The following is a 23,472-nucleotide window of genomic DNA, read 5'->3' as shown; positions in this document are numbered from 1 at the left end:
TCGGATTAAAATTCAATTTCACATTCTTTCATTAGGGACCCTATAGTTTCTATTTCTAGAAAAATATTATGATGATTTTACATTTATTCAACGTGATCCCTAATGTTACAAGTGTAACAAACAAGCTTAACTGACTTTCTAATAGTCCTTTTTCATAATCTAAGCTAAATATCTATCAATTCCAAACCTAATTCGTCAATATATCAATAATGGAAACATGTTAATATTTCAAAAGCTAATCGAATTGGTACATGGGCTAGCTAAATCGAATTGGTACATGGGCTTGGTTTTCTCACCTTATTAATGGTCAAATGCCAAAGCTAAATTCTAGGTATTTTCTTCTTCAAAAGGACGGTGAAGTGAGGAAGATGACGATGGTTGTCATCTTTTCCCACTTTCTCTTATATTTATACTTTAATTAGATTTAATTAATCTAGTTTAATTTAACTTAATCGAGCTTAATTATGTTAATCAAATTATTATAACTTAATGAAAATGTCATCATCACTCATTAAGTCTCACTTAAAATGGTTTAATAACCATTTTGGTCCTTTAGATAATTGCTATTTAAGTCCTCAAGTCTTTCTTTACTTAAAACTCAATAGCAATTGACTTTTACAATTTATCCCTGAGTTTTAATTAGCTATTATATCAACTAAATTACTTGACCATTTTTCAATATATTTTTATATTAACTCTATAATTATTATTTTATATTTACGAACTCAGTTTACGAAAATGGGGTTTCAAAATCACATTTTCCAGTACTACTAAAATTGAAAACGTTACAATTCTTCATTCTTTAAGAAATTTCGTCCTCGAAATTTACTTGAGAAAATATAGGGATACTAAGATCTCATAGCCTCTTCTAACTCCCAAGTAACTTCTTCTGTGTTGTGACAGTGCCATGATATTTTCTCCAATGCCACACACTTACACCATGTTTGGTTCGATGGAATTGGTATCCATTCCATCCCTATTCCGTGCGGTACAGTAATTCCGTCCCTATTCCATGTTTGGTTCAAAGTTTTCTATTCAGCCAACTATTCTATTCCGTCCCTATTTCGTGCGGTCTTGTAATAACCATTCCGGACATGTTTGTCTAAATTGCTATTCCAAACCACCCGTAATAACATTTTTCCCCTTTTTGGACCAAAATAGCACGTGTCTGTTCTTCATCGTTTTCACTCACTTCTGTAGATTTCTTTCTTAAAATTTATCCCCAAACTGAACCCTAGAAATTAGCTCCTTAATCGACGACAAATCAAGCATCCATTTGCCATCTTCATCTTCATCTTCCTTCTAGTTGAACGTTATTATTTACAGTAAGTGCCTTTGATTCCATTTTTTTCTCTGATTTTTTTAGTTAAAGTTATTTCAGTTCTTTCAACTTTTCTTTTCCCCTTTCATATTTGGATATAAACTAGCAAAGCAAAGGTTGTTTCCAATTATTTGGTTTGATATACTTTATGCATCTTCTTGGGCTGTCTCTTTTTGCTTTCTGTTGCTGTTATCGCTTGTATTTATCCATTCAAACTTCAAATATGAACATGAAAATGTTATAAAAAATGTTCAAAATGAAAAAAGAATAAAAGGTCTTTGTCATGCTAAAAGTGATTACTTTAGCTTCAAAGAAGTCTGGTCGTTCTACAAATGTGAACTTTTCCTATTGTGGTTGTGCTTTGTTTTGGATATCTTGGTGAAATAAGACAAACCCAAATTTGCAAATTTGATATTCACTTTGAATGTTCCTTTTTCTTGGATATGGAAGGAAAAAAATTAGGATCTGTAAATTTGGTATGCTTTGTATATGAAATTTCTTGATTGGAAAAGAAAAAGAAGTTCGGTATTGATTTCTCTTAACTGGCTTTGCTTCAAAGTAGTTTAGATGCATTTCATAAAGATTATATGCTTTTCTTCTTAATTTTGTGTTAAACATTGTTTTTAACATATCCAATTTGATATATGGGATGTAAAAGCTTTTTGGGTTTTAAGAAATGCAACCTTTTATCTAAAGAGATTTCAGTAGGCGAAAGTGCATCATGTATGTGTACACTTAAATTTATGTTTACACTTAAACTCTTCATGGACTATATTTATGGAATGGTCCCAGGATGCTATGTTCAAAGCTTAACCTTGTTTTGATCTCTAATTAGTTTATGACTAACCCCACCCCAGGATTCCTGCGTTTCTTTTATCTACACTTTCTGAGTTTAATATAGCGTTTCCTTTATCACTTTAAGTTCATTAAGCTTGCCATATAGAGTTTTGCAAACCTTTGCTAAGTTTAATATGGATGATTTTTTTTCTACTTGGCCCTTCTTTTGTGTTCAATGGCATGCAGTTTCTTGATCTAATTAGATTTAAAGTAGTTTATAGATGTTAAAACTAAAGTACTGATCCCATTGAGGCATACCTCCTGTCAATGTTTTAAGGGTCTAATCATTGACAAGTCTTTTTATTGAGGATGCTGATGCTAGTTGGTCGATTAAGATTTTGTATTGACAATATGTTTCTCATTTTAGAAAGAAATTATTTGCACTTTTGTAGAACCTGAGGTTGATTAAGATTGCAATCCGCAGCTCTTAGGCAAATAACTTGCACCATTTCTTTCCATTCTTCATTAGCTGTATGTATTAGTAAAATAAAGCTCTTTCACAACTATGGAGCTCCTTATTATTTTTCGAAATACTAGTCTTTAATTGTGAGGAAAAATAAACAATGAAAAATAACTACACACTTGAGATGGACATGATATCTATCACTCATGATATATGTATTTGTTCCCTTCACATAATAATCTATATTTACAATAAAAAGATATCAATAATGTTGGGAAAGTTGTTGTTGCTCGTTTCATGTACCGTTATAATAAATTTGTTTCTTTGCTTATGCTACTGTTTTGGGTTCTATATAAGTTTCGGTTGGGCTAAGTATGATCCATTGGGAATGATCAAGTTTTAAGAGTTGATTTCTACTAAGAATCTGTTCACCTTGCGCCTAATGAATATGAAACTTGCCCTGTTTTTTATTTATTCACCATGAGTTATATTGTTCTCTTTATAAAGTTAAATATGTATGTGCAAAACAGTATGGATTACTTTTTGTATCTAAAGATACCTCTTGTATATGAATTACTTTTTCTATGCAGTTCCTTTTTCTATGCCATGCAGAACCTAAGGTTGATTAAGATTGCAATTCGCAGCTCTTAAACAAATATTTTTTATTTTAATATTTTTATTTTTAATATTCCAATGCATTAAAATAAAAATAATTAAATTATATATTTAATTATTAAATACTGTTTAATAATTACAAAGTCTTTAATTGTTTTAATTTGATGTAGAATGTAATTTAAAAATTTTATTTTGGTGCAATTGTATAATATAAATTTAATTTTAATTCAATATATAGATGAAATTTTAATTTTAGCTCAATTATACATATACCTACAAAGCATCAACATAATAACATGATCAAAGATTTTGAGGACGAATAATTTATGCAAATTGCTCTAGACTATTTTCAAAATTTGTTCACCTCACAAGGAAAGTCTAATTCTACATAAGGTTTTGGTTAATAGACTAAGGCATGCCATCTGTGATTGTATTATCGAGGCCTAAAGTGCTTTTATATCATGACAACTAATTTGATAAAGAAATGAATTTCAAGTTGCAAAGATAATTTTAATTTCTATTTTTTTGCTTCGTAAAGATTCTAAATTTGTATTGTTCATTTTTCTTTGATAGTGTGTTATTGCAACTTGAAGTCTTTGGCTTGTTTGATTGCTTCCTCCACCCACAGTTGAGCGTCTTGTATTCACTAAATCACTGTAAGTTCTTTGGCAATTAAATTCTTTAATTTTATTTTACTGTTATTGAAATTAGTATTGGAGAAATGTGACCCTTTTACTACGATTTGAAGATATATAACACTTTAATATCTTGCAGTAATGGCTCGTCTGCCTTTAATAGGACAAAGTGTGAGGCGTAAAAGAATTGGTATTGCATTGACAATATGGTTGCAAATCTGTAGAATTGCGAGTTGGTTCTTACTTACATTGGGTGCCATCCATAGCCTACATACTTATAGACCAAGGGTTAGGTCCTATATTTTAGATTTTTACGCAAAACAAGATTATGTGAAAAGGCTTATAAATGCTAGTGACGAGACCTGTATTGAACAAGTTAGGATGAATAGAATTGCCTTTTTAAAATTATGTGAGATGTTACAAACGTTAGGGGGATTGAAGTAGTCAAGGAACATGCTTGTTGATGAGCAAGTGGCAATGTTTTTACATATCATTTCCCATCACCTTAAAAATCGAGTTATCAAGCATCACTTTAATAAGTCCGAGGAAACTATTAGCAGATTATTTCACCATGTTTTAAATGATGTCATACGTTTACAAGATATGTTATTTAAAAAGGCAGAGCTAATTAGAGCTAATTCTACAGACCCAAGATGGAAATGGTTTAAGGTATTGGAGTGAGTTCTATATATAGCTTCAACATAATTTAGTTGATTTAGATTTAAATATAGTATCCTAACTCAAGGTTTTATACATGTGATATAGAATTGCTTAGGTACTTTAGACGGAATCCGCATCAAGATTAGGGTTCCAACAGTTGATAAACCTAGATATCAAACGCGAAAAGGTGACATAGCAACAAATATGTTAGGTGTTTGTACACCTGATATGCAATTTGTATATGTTCTTCTTGGTTGGGAAGGTTCTGTTGCTGATGGACGGGTTCTTCGAGATGCCATTAGTAGGAGACATGGACTAAAAGTTCATCATGGTAAAGTACAAAATTAGAGGACTTTGAATTATTCTTTAAGATCAAACATTATTGGGGAATTAATCATTTTTAAAAAAAGTTTTTTTATAGGTTGTTATTATCTAGTTGATGATGGATTCACAAATTGTGAGGGATTTCTTGCACCTTTTAGAGGACAACGATATCATTTGAATGAGTGGCATCAGGGTTACCAGCCAAGTACTGCGGAAGAATTTTTTAATATGAAACATGCCTCAGCACGTAATATTATTGAAATATGTTTTGGGTTATTAAAACTTAGATGGGGAATACTTAGGAGTCCATCATTCTATCCTGTAAGGGTGCACAATAGAATCATTATTGCATGTTGTTTGCTCCATAATTTTATTCGAACACATATGAGTATTGATCCTATTGAAGCGGAGTTGGGAGAAGGATTACCTAGTAATGTGGTAGATGACGATGAACTGAATATCGTAAATATTTATCCACCAGATGCATGGGCTACTTGGAGGATGGAACTAGCCAACCAAATGTTCGATGAATGGCAAGCATCTAGAAATTAGTTAGGTTTAGGGACAAAATGAGTTTGAGTTAATTTGTTTATGTTATTTTATGTATCTAGTTTGTGAAACTTTGGTGGTGTTTGAATTGTTTTTTGTATTGTACTAAACTTGTTGAATTATAATTTAATTTCTTTTCATTAATCATATGTTATGATTTTATAAAGTTTTGAGCTTTCGATTCATGATATTGAACTTAATTTTAATTTTATAAAGTGCTCACCTTTTGATTCATGATATTAAACTTAATTTTAATTTGTTTTTTCTTAAGATAATTATGTCGTGTTTGAATCAAATGTTTCTTCCCAAACTTCTCGAGGAACCAAAAGGAAATGGGTTCCGAAGAAGATGCGTTGGTTTCTATATGGTGGACTTGCACAATGTTGGAACCTTTAATGCTGATACGGGGTTCAAAGCCGGTTATTTAAACGAGTTGGAAAAAATGTTAGAAAAAGCTTTACCCAATGCAATGTTGAAGGCTAGACCTAATATTGAATCGAGGATTAGGGTACTGAAAAGGGATTGGTCAATCGTGTATGACATGCTTAATGGCCAAAACAATAGCGGTTTTGGTTGGGATGAGCATAGGCAGCTCGTTGTTGCTGAAGATGCGGTTTGGAACTCTTATTTAAATGTAAGAATTATTTCAAGTCTTTATTATCTTATTTTGACCAAACTTATAACTAATATGAATTCATCATTTTTATAGAGTCATAAAGAAGCCGGTCAATTCAGACATCGTAGTTTCCCTTACTACAACCAACTTACTGCCATCTACGCAAAAGATCGAGCGACTGGGAAAGATGCTCAAACAACCGCTGATGTTATTGAAGAAATAAATGTTCAGGATGTACCTACTACAGATATTAATGAAGAAAGAAACGAATTCTATGACTGTGAAGCTGATGTTTCTTTGGATGACATGGATGTTTCTGCTACAAAACCGCAACTAGATAGTCACCAAGGGGGTTCCACATCTTCAAAGAAGAAAAAAAAGAATTCTGATGCAAGTGATCATATTTCTTCTTCATTTCATTATGCTGCCACTTTATTGGCGGAAAACATGCGGGCCATTGGCAAACAAATCAGTAGGAGTATTGCCTCCGATGTGGTAGTTCAACAAAAGTCAGAAGAATTCCAGATCATCCAAGAAAAAGCTATAAATTTATGTCCAACCTTATGTGAAATAGAAGGTTTAACTCTGGATGAGCGCTATCGAGCATTGAGCAAAATTCCAGATCATCCAACGCAAATGCTCATTTTCTTTAGTTTACCTTCTGATGTGAGGTTGGAATGGGTCGGAAGATTTCTTGCTTACCATTAAAAATCATGGTCCTGTTGATGATATTTTGGTAACTTTTTCTGTTTGTAATATTTGGGATGGTATGTCATTACAATGTTCTAATTTTTTGATGTTGTAAAACTGTATAACATATGGATTATGACATAGAATTTCATGAATTTCATGTAACCTTTTGTTAATATATGAATATTATGTTTATGCAAAATATAATTCTCAAGTTATTTATTACGCTAATATTTTTTTATTGTAGAATAATTAAATTATTTTTTCACTAATGATATTTTAGCATATTAAATATGTATTGCAGTTTAAAAATAATAAAGTAGATTATATATTATTTTATAGTATTATATATTATGATTTTAGTAAATTCATATAAGAATAATTATATTAAGAATTTTATTAAATTATATATTTTATTAAATTATATTTAATAATAATTATTTTAAATTATATTTTATAGTATTATATATTATGATTTTAGTAAATTCATATAAGAATATTTAATATTAAGAATTTTATTAAATTATATTTAATAATAATTATGTTAAAATATGATTAAATTATTTATTATTTATATTAATAATCTTATTAAAATTTAATAACAATAACAATAATCATCTACCTAAAAAAAATTCTGCTAAGGGTATTCTAGTTATTTTAGTTTTTTTCCTTATGCTATTACAATATCACTCCATTTAACCAAACACAATAATACTATTACAGTTTTATTCCATTCCATTCAACCAAACAATTGAATTACTATTACGCATCTATTCCATTACAGCTCTATTTCATTACACTTCTATTCCGTTACAGCGAATCAAACGTGTTCTTATTTATTAGTTCTTTGACAAACAACAAACAACGACGACAAAGGTAACCGAGGGGTGGAGTCGGTGAAGCAATTAAAAAGGCACTGAAATGAGAGTCGAAGAAAGAGGGAACGTTGCCGAGAGGTTGACGAAGTTTCAAGGAATAGCTGACGAACCTTTTTTGAATTTAGAACGGCAAAGCACCGATGATATACTCATATAAGAAGGTATTATAACAATGGAAATTGTGCTTAATTTCTTAAACGGTACTTAACACCTTTAGGTGTCTTGAAGGTGTTAAGTAATTTGTGAACAATAGTAAAATTTACTTAATTCATTAAATGTTACTTAAAAACCTAATTAATCACTAAGCATTTAAGTAATTCATAAATCCTGATTAAATTACTTAATTTCTTGATAATTCAACTTCATGATCACATAGTTCATATCTATAAATATATGTAAATAATTGAACGGTCATGTATATTGTTAGTGTATGAATTTATATGTGATAATAGATTAAATATAAATTTGAAAAGATTACTACATCGCAATGTAATATTTCATACCTAAATCTAGATTAATTCAAATATTTTTGAGGTTCAATTTTATTCAAATTTAAGGTTTTGACACTTAATTAAACTTTGGTCATGAAATTTTAAATTTCAAATTTTTTAAATGAAACCTGAAATGTGAAATTACAAAAAAAAAAAAAGAAACTTGAATTTTGAGCTTATGAGACCATTGGGTTCATGTTATTTAGATTTTATATGATTGTTAGTGTTATATAAATTTTATTTTATTTTTAAATTTTAGGTAATAATGTGGTGCATTTCAGAATATCCCGTAATTATATTTTAATATTATTACAAAAATAGATAAATATGTGATGAAATATATATTCAAGTATCAATATGAACCTATACAAATTTTAAATACTAACATGAAAAAACAACAAAATTTAAGGAACAAAATGTATTTTACGCCTAAAATTATGTAGCGATATTATGCATTTATACCTTGTTATATTATATATACTGTTTTTTAAACTATTTCATTCACATAAAAATATTAGTTAATTAAACGCTTATTGCCACTGTTTAAAACATAATTAAAGTGCTATCTTGATAAAGGCATGGTTGAATATATTTTGGTCTACTGCTATCAAAAACAGAAAGTATGCACTGCCTACTGGATCAGCTATTTGTAATTTTGAAAACAAAAGTTAAGTCATTTTCATTTTGTTTTTATGGAAAATGAAAAGTTGAAAATTTTAAAAATGAAAATTAGAAAATAAAAACTCATTGTTTTCGTTAAAAATATTTTGTAAAATTAAAATGATGAAAATAAGGTTTTAATTTTAAATGAATTGAATCTGGTTCAAACTCGTATAAATATAAAAATATTCTTTTCTTCTATAATTTTACAAATATTAAATCTAGTATCATGGTTCAATTTATATAAATATAAAGATTTTATTTTATTTCGTACCAAATATGTTTTCAATAATATTTTTTATTTTCAAAAATTGAAAACAATTTTTAAAAAAATAGAAAATACTTTTAGAAATCAAATAGAGGTTAAATTTATCATGGATTGCTGATTTTAATTCCAATTATTATACAATTACCCACTCAACTATTAATGTCTTTCAATTTTGATTATCAAATTATAAAATATTAATTAATGTCTTTTAAATTAATAATTTTTTAATTGATATAATTACACATTTAATCCTCAACACTACACATTTTTCCAATTTATTCTTAATTAAATTATTCAACAAATTCAACTGTCCATGTTTACAAATTCTTCTTCTCTCTAACTATCGCTTCCCCAGCCACCACGACAACTAACTACCCGTTCACCCCTGACAGCCACTGTTTCTTATTGTTGTTCTCGCATCACCATTGTTATCCTTTTTCAGTGGCGCCGCTGCATCAGCCGCCTCTTCTTCCGCCATCTAGTTCGCATCACAATCGCTTTCCCTATCTCGATCGCAGTTATCCATTCTTCTTCTCCTTTGATTCTCATCACCCAAAAGGAAAACCCTGAAAGATCAAATTCTCTGTTCTATTCCTTTATTCTCTTCTATTTTGATTTCTCTGCTGTAACCCTTTATTCTCTTCTATTTCTTCTCCTAATGATGCCCCCAAAGTACACCAATTTTTAAGAAAAAAAGGAAATGAAAATAAAAACGGTTAGGAATTATTATAACTAGGCCATTTTGTTTTATTTTACAGTGTTTTCTAGTGGTACTATAAACATTCTTGTGTAGCTGGAAGGAGCTTTGGTTGGACGTGGTGGCAATGTTAAGGTAGGAGCTTTGATCAGTGTAATGGTGCGGCTTGCCTGAAGGCTTGCTTGCGGCCTGGAGTTGGGAGAACAATAGAGCTTTGAGGAGTGGTAGTGGACGCAACTGTGGGTGTTGAGTTTTGTGTTGGGTAGTGTGTGCTTGGTGGTTGGAGCAATGGCTTAAGGCTGACGGTGGTAAAAGGCATGGGGTAGTAGGTGTTGTGGAGAGTTTGATGGAGGCGCAAAGCAAGGCTATGAGAGAGGGGCGGTTGGTGGTCGACACAAGGCCGGGCGGCTGGTGGCTGAATCAGAAGAAAAGAAGAATTTAGTGGTAAAAATAAAATTTGATTGGTGAAAAAAGTTGACTAAATTGATTAAATTTATAAATATAGAAGGTTAAATTTGTTGAATTATTTAGAATTAGAACTAAATTGATAAAATATTTAAATGTTGAGAACTAAATGTGGTATTATACCAATTTTTAAAAAAAATGTTAGTGACAAAATAGAATGTTTTGCTAATAATTTGGTAACTAATTATATAGTTTACCCAACATTGTTTAAAGGTGTAAGTTCTTTCGTATATTTAGTGATGCAAATTTATGGGTCCAAAAGCCTATGTCCTTAAAGCTAGGCCCAAAACCTGGCTATGGGTATAAAGAAGCCTGATAGTGTCACTCACTAGCCTGCCTACACTTGCTGCTTCACCCACTAATTCTTGCTTAACTATTCAGTATATAACATTTTTGTAAAATATGAGAAAAAAATTCATCTCAGAATACTTAAGATGTCAACTATTTGGAGATGCGAGTCAAGATAAAATATAGAAGAGGAATCATAACCATTATTTGACCTAAAATAATCTATACTTGACATACTCATTTTTATTGTGTTCTTTTTAAAAATAGCAAATTTAAATTTTTGAAGAATCTAATTATGAAATATTTCATTTTTAACTGTAAGGAAAATAAAATAAATGTATTCTCAATGTTTTGTTATCAATTAGTTGTTTTCATTGGTAGGTAGATTACAATTATTTTAATAAATATATATTAAAATTTTATTAAGTAATTAAAATATAACTGTAAGAATTTTGTTTTGACCTAAGGATATTCACCAATTGAAGTAATGCATTTTGACAGCCTGGTTAACGGCTGCTTTGGAACAAATCAGTGTAACCTTACCTCCACAAAAGTAGCCCAATCAATTCAACACGATTTAACTAAGTGTTTCTTTTAGATTTTTGAAAATTGCAAGTTGAATCTTTATTTTAAAATCTAAAAAAATAGATGGATTAGAATCTAAAATTTTGAAAAGTATAGGGACCTAGACTACATTTTAACCTAAGCATGGAATGAAGGAAGGAAGGAAGGAACTCCGAAGCAGTTATGGGGAAGAGACGGGCTAAAGCCTTAAGCTGTGACCCCAACCCCAATTGGTATATTTTGCTTTCCATTTTTCATCTTAACATTTTTTCGTACCAACATAAAATATGTACATATAACACTAGAAGTTTACAATTAGACCTAGCCACTCCATCTTTTCTTAATCGCAATTTCATGCGGTTTAATTTAAATTATGTGTATAATTATATTAGGGGCAAACAACAACAATAGTCATTTAACTATGCACTTCATTCTATTTTACTCATTCAAGTATTAATTTTTTCGATTTAGTCACTCAACTTTTTGAAATTAAATATTTTAGTTGCTTTCCTTCTAGTTGTCGTGCTGACGTGAGTTTTTCTTTACTGGTCGAACAATAAATTTAGCTCTCCAATGTTCATACATTCCATCAATTTGATCTTAAATCTAAAAAAATTAATAAATTCTACCAAGAAACAACTAAATCCTCCCTCACTCTCAATAGTACACCCCTACTCGATCCTCTTGTCAACCACCATACGCGACATATCACCTTCTTCAACTCACCCTCAAAATCATCATTTTCTCTTCTCTCAACACCTAATTACGGGTGTATAAATTTCAGTTAAAACCAAATTAATTGATCGAACCTATCTAATTCGATCGGAGGTCAGCTAATGATTTTTTTTTTGGAAATTCGATTATCGATTAATTCGATTCGAAATTGAGTAATTAATCAAATTAAATGAAATGATAATATATATTGTATATAATATATATTAGCAGCCCACAGCCCATCACAGCCCCACTAACCCAATCCAATCTAAATAATTAATTTATATTAAATAAATAATTTATTCCTCTTGAGCCATCATTTTTATTTGTTTTACCACCACGTCACCACCATCACACCACCACTTCACCACCGCCCTTCCTCTTCCCACTCCTTTTTTACCACCGTCGCTTCGTTTCTCATCCTCTCTTCAAATTGCTAGTCATTATTATTTTTATTTTGATGTTGATTTCTCCTTAGTCAATACTCCTCAATCGAACTGAAACTGCAGTGAATCGTCAATCTTTCTAACCCAATTGTATTAAGGTAAGTATTAATTGATGAAACTTATATCAATCCTCTCATCTCTTATGATAGCCGGTTGTGCAGACTAATGTTGCATGATTTGTTATTGAAGGATTTAACCAGGACCATTCAAATCCCTTTTAACTATAGAGAATCAATTGGATTATCTTGTGAAAATGTATTTAGAGTGAATTCTCTACTTGATTCCTTAATAATAAATAATATGGTTCAAGGCTGAAACTAATGAATATTTTTTTGGTGTCATATTGTTTTTGTTTAATTAGATCAAGCGAGATTTGTCTAGTTTGGTTATTATCGTTGGAGTGTGGAGCCTAGATCTAGTGATAAAGCTTAATTTTCAGGGGTGGGTTTTTTAAAAATAGAGTCGTATTAAAATTTTGTTAAGAAATGTTGAAGTTTAATTGGTTAATTAGTTAAAAAGAACTAAACTAAAAAAGATGCAAAAGATGGTTCTATTAATTACATGGATTAAATGGATTTAGGAGTATTTATTAATGGGTTTTGATGGTAAATATGCCATTTATAAATGTGGTAGACAATGATGGACATGATTTAGTTATTTTATAAGTTTATTAGCTAAGGGTAAAATTGTAATTAATTAAATAAACCTAAAATAAATCACTAAAATGATATCATCTTCTTCCTTTTTGCTTGTTTCAACCAAAAATACCATTGAAGAAGGGGTTTGAAGTTTTGTTTAGACTTGTTTCATTGCATGGTATGTGTTTGAGCCCCGTTTTTAATGATTTTTTTATGTTTTTGAGCTCATTTTAGCTTAATCTACTTAGCCCGGGGATTAATTTGTAAATTCGTTAAAGGTCAGAGGTTTTTCCATGAATAAAATTGATGTGTTTGTGATGATAGGTGTAAGATAATTAAATTTGGTTGTTAAATGACCATAATTTGTTAAGTGGATTTTTATGAATGTAAGGTTTAGGCATTAAATTGCTTAATTGAAAATTTCCATGTATATTGTATGAAATAATGGAAATATGTAGATTATTTAAGCTTAGGGAAGAACCGGTTATCATGGGTTTAGGTTAAAAATGGTTAAATTTTAAGTTATAAGCTTAAGGACTAAGTTGTGAAAAAGTTAAAACAGTGGAGTAATTTTGTAATTTCATGATAATATGAATTATAGATTGAATTGAATAATTGAGGTTAATTGAAGTACTTGATTGAATGAAATTATTATTTAGATCAAGATACGCAACGACCGAACTTAAATCGAGGCAAATCTAAGGTGTTGGATTAGTTTTCGACTCTTTTAAAACGATCGTGGCATTGAGGTAAGTTCGTATGAATTATAATCTTATTAATTATAGTTTGATTTGATTATTTGTTATAATATGTTGAATATAAATTAGACTTAGATATATCACGATGTTTTGAACAATTGATGGTTAAGCAATCCCGTTTGAACCTTAAGAATTCTTAGGATACAAATGACATGTCATTAGGGTTATACGATTTCGGGTGCTGGTCTTGAGTGTCCTATCGATGGGTGAGGTCCTGCATTTGTTACGGATTCTCCACAATTCGTGTGAGCAAGCCCATTTTACAGCTCATGTAAGCACTATTTGTGAAAAACAGAATGTTAATTTGTGAAAAACAGAATGTCAATTTGGTACCATTTTTAGAAAGGATATCGATATTTTGAAAACTACCAGTACTTTTTGGCCTGGAGCTATTCTGACTTGTTTCAAAAATAGTTTGATTAGTTGAAAGAGTTATTACTTGATTAAAATAATTTTAACTTGATTTTAAGATTGATTCAAAAATTTTCTAAGAGTTTTAAAGTAAAGATTGAATTTTTTTTCAAACTCACTTTAATTTGTTATATCAAAACATATTATCAAATAAAGCTTAGTTTAGCACTATCCTTCATAAGAATCAACATGGACTATTCTCCAAGCAGGAGACCGCATGGGCTTATTCATATGTTCAAGCTACGAGAGTTTGTATGAACTAGTTATATCAAGCCAAAATCGTTGGAATCTTCTTCACGTAGGAGTCCACCAATGACTATCTTTAAATCAAGAGTCCACAACGAATACTAGCCAAACAAGAGTTTGACAACAGTTATTACTTAAAATAAAGTTCACATGTCGAAACCATTTTTTTGAAAACAAAAATAGTGTCGACTTATTGAAAATGAAAATTGGAGTCGCCATCGATCTTTTATTGAGGTGTTATTGGACCACCTTGAAAACAATTTTGGTTTACGAGTTTTAGTAAGAAAACGGGTTCGGGAGTCAGTTACGCACGAAGAAAGGTTAGCACCCTCGTAACGCCCAAAATTGGTACCTAATTGATTATTAATGTCTTATAGTCAAATGTCGAAAATTCGAAAAGATTAAAAATGATCCATTTTTATTAATAACATATTTTTAAACAATATTTGTATAAATTTGAACATATGTAGAAAGGTTTTCTCACCCCGAGGCAACAAAATGTCGTATCCAGTAAGTTAGGATGCAACATTTGAATTCCTGAGCATAAGTTAACCTTTCAAAACCTTTATTGAAACTTTGTGTGTTTGAAAACTAAATATTTGGTCGTTTTAGTTCGACGAGAAAATCGAAACCCCGTAAGTTAGGGCACGATTTCTCGAAGTTCCAAAGACGACATATAACTTGCTTTTAATCTTATTAAAAGAACCATATATTTTGAAAATTTAAAAAAATGGTCGTTTAGGATTAACGAGAAAATCGAAACCCTGTAAGTTAAGGTACGATTTCTCGAAGCTTCGAAACGTGAAATATGACTTTATTTTGAGAAGATTTCAAATAAGAGTGATTATAAAACCGCCTTAAAATACATTTATTTGGATTGTTTGAAAAAAAAAGCAACGACTAATATCGATTACCTACATTAAAATTTGATTCACGATACGATAACAAGAAACAAGAATATATTTGCAAGCATGGCACAATAATACATGGAAATAAAATTATATATATGAATGTCAATAATGTGAAAATACAAAGAACAAATTAAAATACACATAATAGCAATAGTCTCACATCATATATTATGCAAATACTAAAATTAGCATTCAAGGTTAATGAATTAAAAGCCAATTTTGAAAGAAATACCAAACAAATTAACACAGATAAAATGTAACAAGTTTTAAAATAAATAAAAATGAATACTGAAATAGATCAAAAAATAAATAAAAATAAAATAGAGTTAGAAATAAATACTATATGAAATAATATATACATAAATGAATTTTAAAGTAAATATTGCATAAGAAGAAACTCAAAATAAGTAGAATACAAAATAATATATATTAATCTAATAAGTAATACGTATAAAATGAAAAACTTAACATAAATAATATATATATAAATGTTGAAATAAACAAAGTATATAATAGAGTAGGGTTTTAAAAGAAATAAATTATATATGAAAATAGGATTGAAAAGAAAAAGAATATATATATATATATATACAAATATATTTAAAAGAGAACTTAAAGTTGTCAATTATAATAATATGAAATTAATAATATACACATAAGATAAAAATAATTTAATATACATTATGTATGTATGTATATAAAATAGTATTATACGAGAATATTATTGTATAAATTTTAAAACATAGCAATATATATAAGAGGATTTTGTAATTAAAATTAAAGAACATGTACAAATTATATTGAATTTACAAATAATAATAGATGATAAGTTCAAAATAATAATACATAATAAATTTAAAATAATATTCAGGATAAATTTAAAATAATAATAATGATACACTTAAAATAATGATAAACCTAAAATAATAATATACGATAAAACTAATATCAAGCTTAAACGCTAAAATAATATTAAGTTTAAAATTAAATACATTAAAAATTATGGAATAATAAATACTTAAATAAAATTTAAAGAAAATCAAGCACATTAAATTAATAAGGATTAAATTAAAATAAAAATAGAATTGAAGGAAAAAAATGAAAACAAAATAAAGCAAAGGGGTCGAATGTAATGCGCAAATAACTTAGGGGACCAAGTGGGGAATAATCCTCGTCCCTCCAAAACGCGGTGTTTCAACCTGGGCCAAAATGAAACAAAAACAAAATGCAGGGCGAAATTTAAAAAAAATGAAAAAAAACTGATTTGAACACGCCACCAAAGAGGGGGGATCAAATACGCAAATTGCCCAATGTTAGGAATAACGGTTTCAGTTACTATGCAGTTGCTAGTTAGTAAGCTGTTAATATTTTCAGTTATTAGTTACTGTCAGATTGCATACTTTAAATACTTGTAATTGGTTCTACTATTATGGCTGGTTCTAGACTTCTACATCTTCAACATGTTTTACATGTTCCTACAGTGTGTAAAAATTTGTTATCTGTGGGACAGTTCGCTAAAGACAATGGAGTTTACTTTGAATTTCATCCATTTCTGTGTTTTGTGAAGGACATTCAGACAAGGAAGACTCTTCTCGAGGGCCACATGCATGAAGGTCTCTACAGGTTTCAATTTTCCAAGTCTACCTCCAACAATGGCAGTTCGGGTTTGAAGTCTAGCTCGTGCTTGGTCAACAGTGTTCAATTCTCAACTGTTACTCTATGGCACAGCAGACTTGGACATCCTTGTTCTAATGTCTTGGCTCATGTATTGAAGTCTTGTAAAGTTCCTTTTGTACAGAGTCGTTTGGCTCGTATATGTACGTCCTATCAGATGGGCAAGGCTCAAAAGCTCCCATTCTCATCTTCACTAACCGTATACAATTTTCCTTTTAAACTCGTGGTCTCTGATGTCTGGGGGCCAGCTCACATGCCTTCGAATGGTTTTTCCTATTACGTATCGTTTGTTGATATGTATAGTAAATACACATGGATCTATTTTCTTAAAAATAAATCTGAGGTTGTTCATTGTTTTGTCAACTTTTATCAGATGATCAAAGTTCAATTTGGTCGATCTATCAAGATGCTACAAACTGATTGGGGAGGAGAGTATCGTGTTTTAACAAAAGAACTCTCTCGTCTAGGTATCCAACATAGGGTCACTTGTCCCTACACCTTCGAACAGAACGGAGTTGCTAAACGGAAGCATAGACAAATTGTTGATATGGGCTTATCACTTCTAGCTCAGTTTGGCATGTCTTTGAAGTTCTGGTATTATGCGTTTGCGCATGCAGTTTTCTTAACAAATAGGCTCCCTACTTCGGTGCTTTAAGTCCATATGAAGTCATTCATGAACGCAAGCCTGACTATGGTGTTCTTCGTGTATTTAGCTGTGCATGTTACCCCGACTTGAGACCTTTTCAAAAGCATAAGTTGCAGTTCAGGTCAAAAGTGTGTGTTTTTCTTGGAGGTGTCCCTAATGTAAAAGGATTTAGGTGTCTTGCTGAAGATGGTCGCATTTATCTCACTCATCATGTTCATTTTGATGAAGACAGGTTTCCATTTCATGATGGTTTTTGTTCCAAGTTTCCAGCAAATTCCCCGAGGGATTATTGTCAAAAGCAGACCATACTTCCTATCGTTGTCTCTGGTAATTCTTCTGGTAGTATGTTAGCACCGGTCAGCACTCCTCCTGTGGTATCTTCTTCTTCAGCTCCACCTCATTATACTTCTCCTTTGGCATCTTCCTCTTCAGTTCAACCTCGTTATACTCCGTCTCCTTCATCTGCTCACCTTTCTCCTGACACAGAAGTGTCTTGTCCCTGTGGTCAGACTGCGTGTAGTACAGGAGTTCCAGTAACGGACAATATTCACCCCATGCAGACTAGGTCTAAGAGTGGAATTTTTAAGCCTAAAATCTTAGCTTCAGTTCTGATTGAGAAGGAACCGTTGACCATAAATGAAGCGTTTCAAAGTCCTGCTTTGACAAAAACTGCTCGAGCTGAATACAATGCCTTGATTGCAAATCGTACCTGGGATCTCATGTCATTACTTGAAGGACATTGGGCGGTTGGTTGTAAATGGATTTTTAAGATCAAAAGACATGCGGATGGAACAGTTGCTCGATACAAGGGCAGGCTTGTGGTCAAGGGATACTTACAGGAAGCTGGTATCAACTTTCAAGAGACGTTCAGCCCTATTGTTAAGCCAACTACAGTCAGAATTGTTCTTGCATTAGCAATGTCATTCAATTGGTCACTTAGGCAGGTTGACATTAACAATACATTTCAAAATGGGGATTTGAGTGAGGAAATTTATATGGTACAGCTTCCAGGGTTCGAACAAAAAGGGTCAAACGGTGAGCAGTTGGTCTGTAAGCTCCGGAAGGCATTGTATGGTCTTAAACAGGCACCTCGGGCCTAATTTCATAAGTTGAGATAGTTCTTGGTGTCCATGAAGTTCGAAGTTTCCAAAGCAGATAACTCTCTATTCATTCTTCGATCAAAGTCTTAATTAGTTTATGTGTTGGTTTACGTTGATGATATCATCATCACTGGAAATGATGCTAAGGCCATAGGGGAGTTTGTTCACCAACTTCATGCAAAGTTCTCGTTAAAAGACCTAGGCACATTAAAATACTTCTTTGGTATTGAGGTCAACTACACTCCACAAGGATTATTTCTTTCCCAAATAAAGTATATTTTGGATCTTCTCCAACTGGCTTCCATAGACAGGTCAAATAGCCTGCCAACACCGATGGTCATCACATGTCATCTCTATTCTACTACAGGCAGCCCCGTAGAGGATGAGCATCATTATCGGAGCATTGTTGGGGCCTTGCAATATATAGTAATCACGAGACCGGATATTGCTTATTCTGTTAACAAGGTTTGTCAGTTCATGCATAAACCTTTGGATGTACATTTTAAGGCTGTGAAAAGAATTTTAAGGTATCTACAAGGGACATTGAATTATGGGCTGAAGTTCATTCGATTGTCAAACTTTCTACGTGAAGGATACTCGGACGCCAGTTGGGGTTCTGATGTGGATGATCGCAGGTCCACTTCTGGATACTGTGTGTTTCTTAGGGGAATCCAATCTCCTAGAGCTCAAGGAAGCAACAAGTAATATCTAGATCGACGGCAGAAGCAGAATACAAGAGTGTTGCTCATCTCACTGCTGAGTTGGTTTGGATCAGGTCATTGCTAACTGAGTTGAATGTTCCAGTTCCTAAGAAGTCTTTAATATGGTGCGACTGTTTAGCTGCTGTTGCAGTAGCAGGGAACCCTGTCCTACACTCAAAATTCAAGCACGTTGAGATGGACCTGTTCTTTGTCAGGGGAAAGGTTACAGATGGGGTGATTCAAGTAGGTCATATTTCTGGTTCAGATCAAATTGCAGATGTACTGACAAAGCCACTGTCAATAGGAATTTTCACTAGGTTTCGAGGTCAGCTATGTGTTGTTGATTTGAGTCAAGAAGAGTTTGTTGAGAAGAAGAGTTGATTAGTACATGGAATGTTAGGAATAACAGTTTCAGTTACTAAGCAGTTGCTAGTTAGTAAGCTGTTAATATTTTCAGTTATTAGTTACTGTCAGATTGCATACTTTAAATACTTGTAATTGGTTCTATGGAAACACAAGTGAAAGAATAGATTTTAACACCCAACGGCTGCAAAACGCGCGGATCCTCTCTTAAGGTCAGGTAATCGGGTCTCTGGCCATCAAACGGCGTCGTTTTGAGGCCGCCACAGCGAGCCCTAAATGACGACATTTGGAAAACGATTTAAAAGTAAAAAAAACCTAAATCCAAATGTTTTGTCATTTGAAAACGCAAAAGAAAAAAACCTATCGCCACTTCAAGTCTCGCCGTTCTCTGTCGTTTCAATTCCAAGGCCTCCACCCATCCAGCTCTGATTCGCACAGAGGGGATGAAGGCTTCATTGGCGCACCCACGAAGGCATAGCCTTCTCATTTTCTTTTAATTCGTAAATAAAATAAAATAAAATAAATCAAAGGAAAATATAATAGAAATCAGCAAATCACCTCTTAAAAAAACTGCTATTCATCCTCCTCTATTGATTTTTTTGAATCCCCTTTTTACAGATTTTCCAATGGCTTTATATAGCCAAGTAATATCAAAAATAAAAATTACAGAAAACTTTTTATTTTTTCTTTGTTATTTTCTATACTTTCTGTTATTGTTACGATTTTTACGGCCTCTTCCCTTCGTTTCTTTGCTGTCGTTTACGTTTGTTGCAGGTGTACAGAGGCCAGCTGGAGTGGAGGCGCACGTGGACCTAGTGCGACGTGCGTAGGGCTGGTGTGTGCAAAGGAGGAATGGCACCTGGACTGTTCCAGAAACCCTAGGGGTTTCTGGAATTTTGATGTAATTGGGCTGGGGTTTTTTTGGGCCTAAGTATTGGGTTTGGCTTAAGTTATTTATTTTGGGTCGGTTTTATTTTGGTTTTTTATTTGTAACTTGGACTACTTGTTATTGAACTTTCATTTTATTTGGTTTTTTATTGCTGAATGGGCTCGGGCAGATTTGGGTTTGCACATCACAAGTAAGAAATTGTATGCATGAGTTTGCGATTATGATTCCGTTTATTAAGGTTCATGAGTAAGGTCTACCGGTATATATTCGTCAAGCTTAAGTATGCGTATAAATGACTTAAAGCGTAAATCCAGATGTAAAAGAAATGCTCCAAGTGTGAATCTCCACGCATGAAGTCTTTTGGAATTAATCTGCCATACGTTAAGCTGTGATGACAACAATTACTAAGATAATTCGTATATGTTCTGCTAGCAAATGAGGTAATGTTCCATCTTGTAGGAAATTGGTACAAATGGAAAGTGTACAAATTATCAAGATGAATCAACGAAAGAGAGGTTAGGAGTATGCCAAGAAGAATGTGTAAACTCTACTTGTTGGGTATTGACCCAATTAAGCAACGAACAAGTTAAAAATAGCGGAAGAAATTAAGAAATTAAACACACAAATTTAACATGGAAAAACTCCTCCAAAAAGGATAAAAACCATGAGCAAAGATAATTTTAGTATAATGGAAAAAGAACGAAGAGTACAAAAGATGGAGATAAAAACTAAACCTCGAAACCCAAAAATAAAGAACTCTCAAAATGTAATCACAAAATTCTCCAAAGTGTTATGAGTTCTAATCTTTTAATGGATATATTTTCTAAAGTTGTAAAATAACTTATTTATAGGTTAAATTAGTATGTCAAATAATAATAAAATAATCTAAACCAATCAGAGTTTAATTGAAACAAATAAATAGAGTTTAATTGGGAGACTATCTCTCAAATTTGACTGAATTATGAGTCATACTCAAAAAATCTCCACATTCACTCGTATTTCCACAACGCCATCTTTGTCAAACCCCGCCACGGGCCTATCTTGAATTAGGCAAGGAATTAATTGAGTTGAATCTGTGCTTAGAACTGGAAGACGTCTATCTTTCGACCGGTGCACTGCCAAATCAAAACTAAACCGGGTCTGATTTTCATGAACATAGTGACCAAACTTTTCAAAACCTGTATCCAAAAGAAAACCTCTCTTCAACGAAATGGTCATACATTTTTCCCTCCTATAACCAAGTTGCCTCCACTCCAAACGAGTTGACTTCGAATCTATAACAGACGAGGGACATCCGGTTTCACCGGTCACTGTAGAACCTTCTAGAATATAAATATTGACAGTCCTTTTACCTTTTAACAAAACAAGAGCCCCACAAAACACCTTAATGTCGTTCGACTCAATGTTGATTCTGCAACTTTTCGAGTCTAAAATACTCAAGGAGATGAGATTCTTTTGTAAATTAGGTACATACCTAACATCTGAGAGTGTCCTAATTGTCCCATCATGCATCATAATTTTAATAGTACCAATACTGATTGCCTTACTGGATGAATCGTTTCTTATGCACACAACTCCACCTTTAACCAAACTGAATGTGGAGAACCATTCTCTGTTGGGACACATGTGGAAAGAACATCCCAAATCTACGATCCACTTGGACGTAAGCTCGGATCTATCGCTCATTGACACTAACAAGAAATCATCACTGCTTTCATCGGCCAAATTAGCACCAGCTACATCTTCCTCGTTACTCTTAATAGCCCTTTTATTTCATAGTTCATAATAATCTACTTTGACGTAACCTAACTTCTTACAATAGCGACACATTTTGTCTCACTTCTTTAATGTTACCAAAAAGAAAACTTGTCTATCTTCCTTACTATCCGAACCAAAATTATTGTCGAGTTTATCTTTACTCAACAAATGACCATTTACATCCTTAAACGATAATTTGTCTCTGCCATAAATCAGAATCTCCCTGAAAGACTTGTATGAAGAGGGTAAAAAGCACAATAATAGCATAGCTTGATCTTTATCGTCAATATTAACCTCAACGTTCTTTAAATCATTCAAAAGAGTAATAAATTAACCAATGTGATCTCTAAGAAGCTCACATTCGTTCATGCGAAACGTAAATAGATGTTGTTTCAACACTAAACGGTTAGTCAGAAACTTAGTTGCACAAAGAGTTTCTAACCTTTTCTACAAGGCGGATGAGGTTTTCTCCATCAATACCTCCTACAATACCCTATTTGCAAGGCACAACTAGATTGCAGACAAGGCCTTTGCATCAAGCTCATCCCATTCTGCCTAATCTAGATTCTCAGGCTTTTTCCCAGTAACGACCTTTTTCAGGCCAGTCTGAACTAGAATTGTCATCATCTGAACATGCTGCAGATTAAAATTTGTGACACCATCAAACTTCTTGATGTCAAAACTTATTGATATCATCTCTGAATGGGTTGATTTATGAAAATTGAACTAGCTTTGATACCACTTGTTGAGGATCGACCTAATTAAGCAACGAACAAGTAAAAAATAGCGAAAGAAATTGAGAAATTAAACATACAAAATTAACGTGGAAAAACCCATCCAAAGAGGATAAAAACTATGGGCAAAGATAATTTTAGTATAATGGAAAAAGAACGAATAGTACAAAAGATGGAGATAAAAACTAAACTCCAAAATTCGAAAACAAAGAACCCTCAAAACATAAAAATAAAATTCTCTAAAAGTGTTATGAGTTATAATCTTTTCATGGGTGTATTTACTAAGGTTGTAAAAGAGCCTATTTATAGGCTAAATTCATAGGTCAAATAATAATAAAATAATCTAGACTAATCAGAGTTTAATTGGGAGATTATCTTTCAAATTTGACTGAAATATGAGTCATACTCTACACTACTTGTGCAAGCGATGTCAAATAGCAGATCAAACCCATGAAGTTTTTACTTATACTTTAGTAAAGGTATACTATATTGGAAACTCACTAAGTTCATTTGAACTTACTT

The 23,472-nt window shown here is 32.0% G+C and overlaps 2 protein-coding genes across 2 annotated transcripts; both read left to right on the top strand.

Moving 5' to 3' along the window:
- The first annotated feature begins 1,093 nt into the window (after window positions 1-1,093).
- LOC105784560 (protein ALP1-like) lies at window positions 1,094-5,488 on the top strand. The gene is made up of 3 exons (XM_052632396.1): window positions 1,094-1,325; window positions 3,750-4,802; window positions 4,893-5,488. Exons 2-3 carry the CDS (start codon window positions 4,676-4,678, stop codon window positions 5,345-5,347), a joined length of 582 nt encoding a protein of 193 aa, XP_052488356.1. The 5' UTR covers window positions 1,094-1,325; window positions 3,750-4,675; the 3' UTR covers window positions 5,348-5,488.
- A 212-nt stretch (window positions 5,489-5,700) lies between these two features.
- On the top strand, window positions 5,701-6,826 carry LOC105784549 (uncharacterized protein At2g29880-like). Its single transcript, XM_012610458.2, has 2 exons — window positions 5,701-5,978; window positions 6,054-6,826. The coding sequence occupies exons 1-2, from the start codon at window positions 5,709-5,711 to the stop codon at window positions 6,666-6,668; spliced, it is 885 nt and encodes a 294-aa protein (XP_012465912.1). The 5' UTR covers window positions 5,701-5,708; the 3' UTR covers window positions 6,669-6,826.
- Window positions 6,827-23,472: the final 16,646 nt, after the last annotated feature.

Source organism: Gossypium raimondii, chromosome 1, assembly GCF_025698545.1.
Source record: "Gossypium raimondii isolate GPD5lz chromosome 1, ASM2569854v1, whole genome shotgun sequence".
Taxonomy (NCBI): Eukaryota; Viridiplantae; Streptophyta; class Magnoliopsida; order Malvales; family Malvaceae; genus Gossypium; species Gossypium raimondii.
Note: the sequence above shows the minus strand (reverse complement) of the source record. Positions and strands in the feature narration are given on the sequence as shown.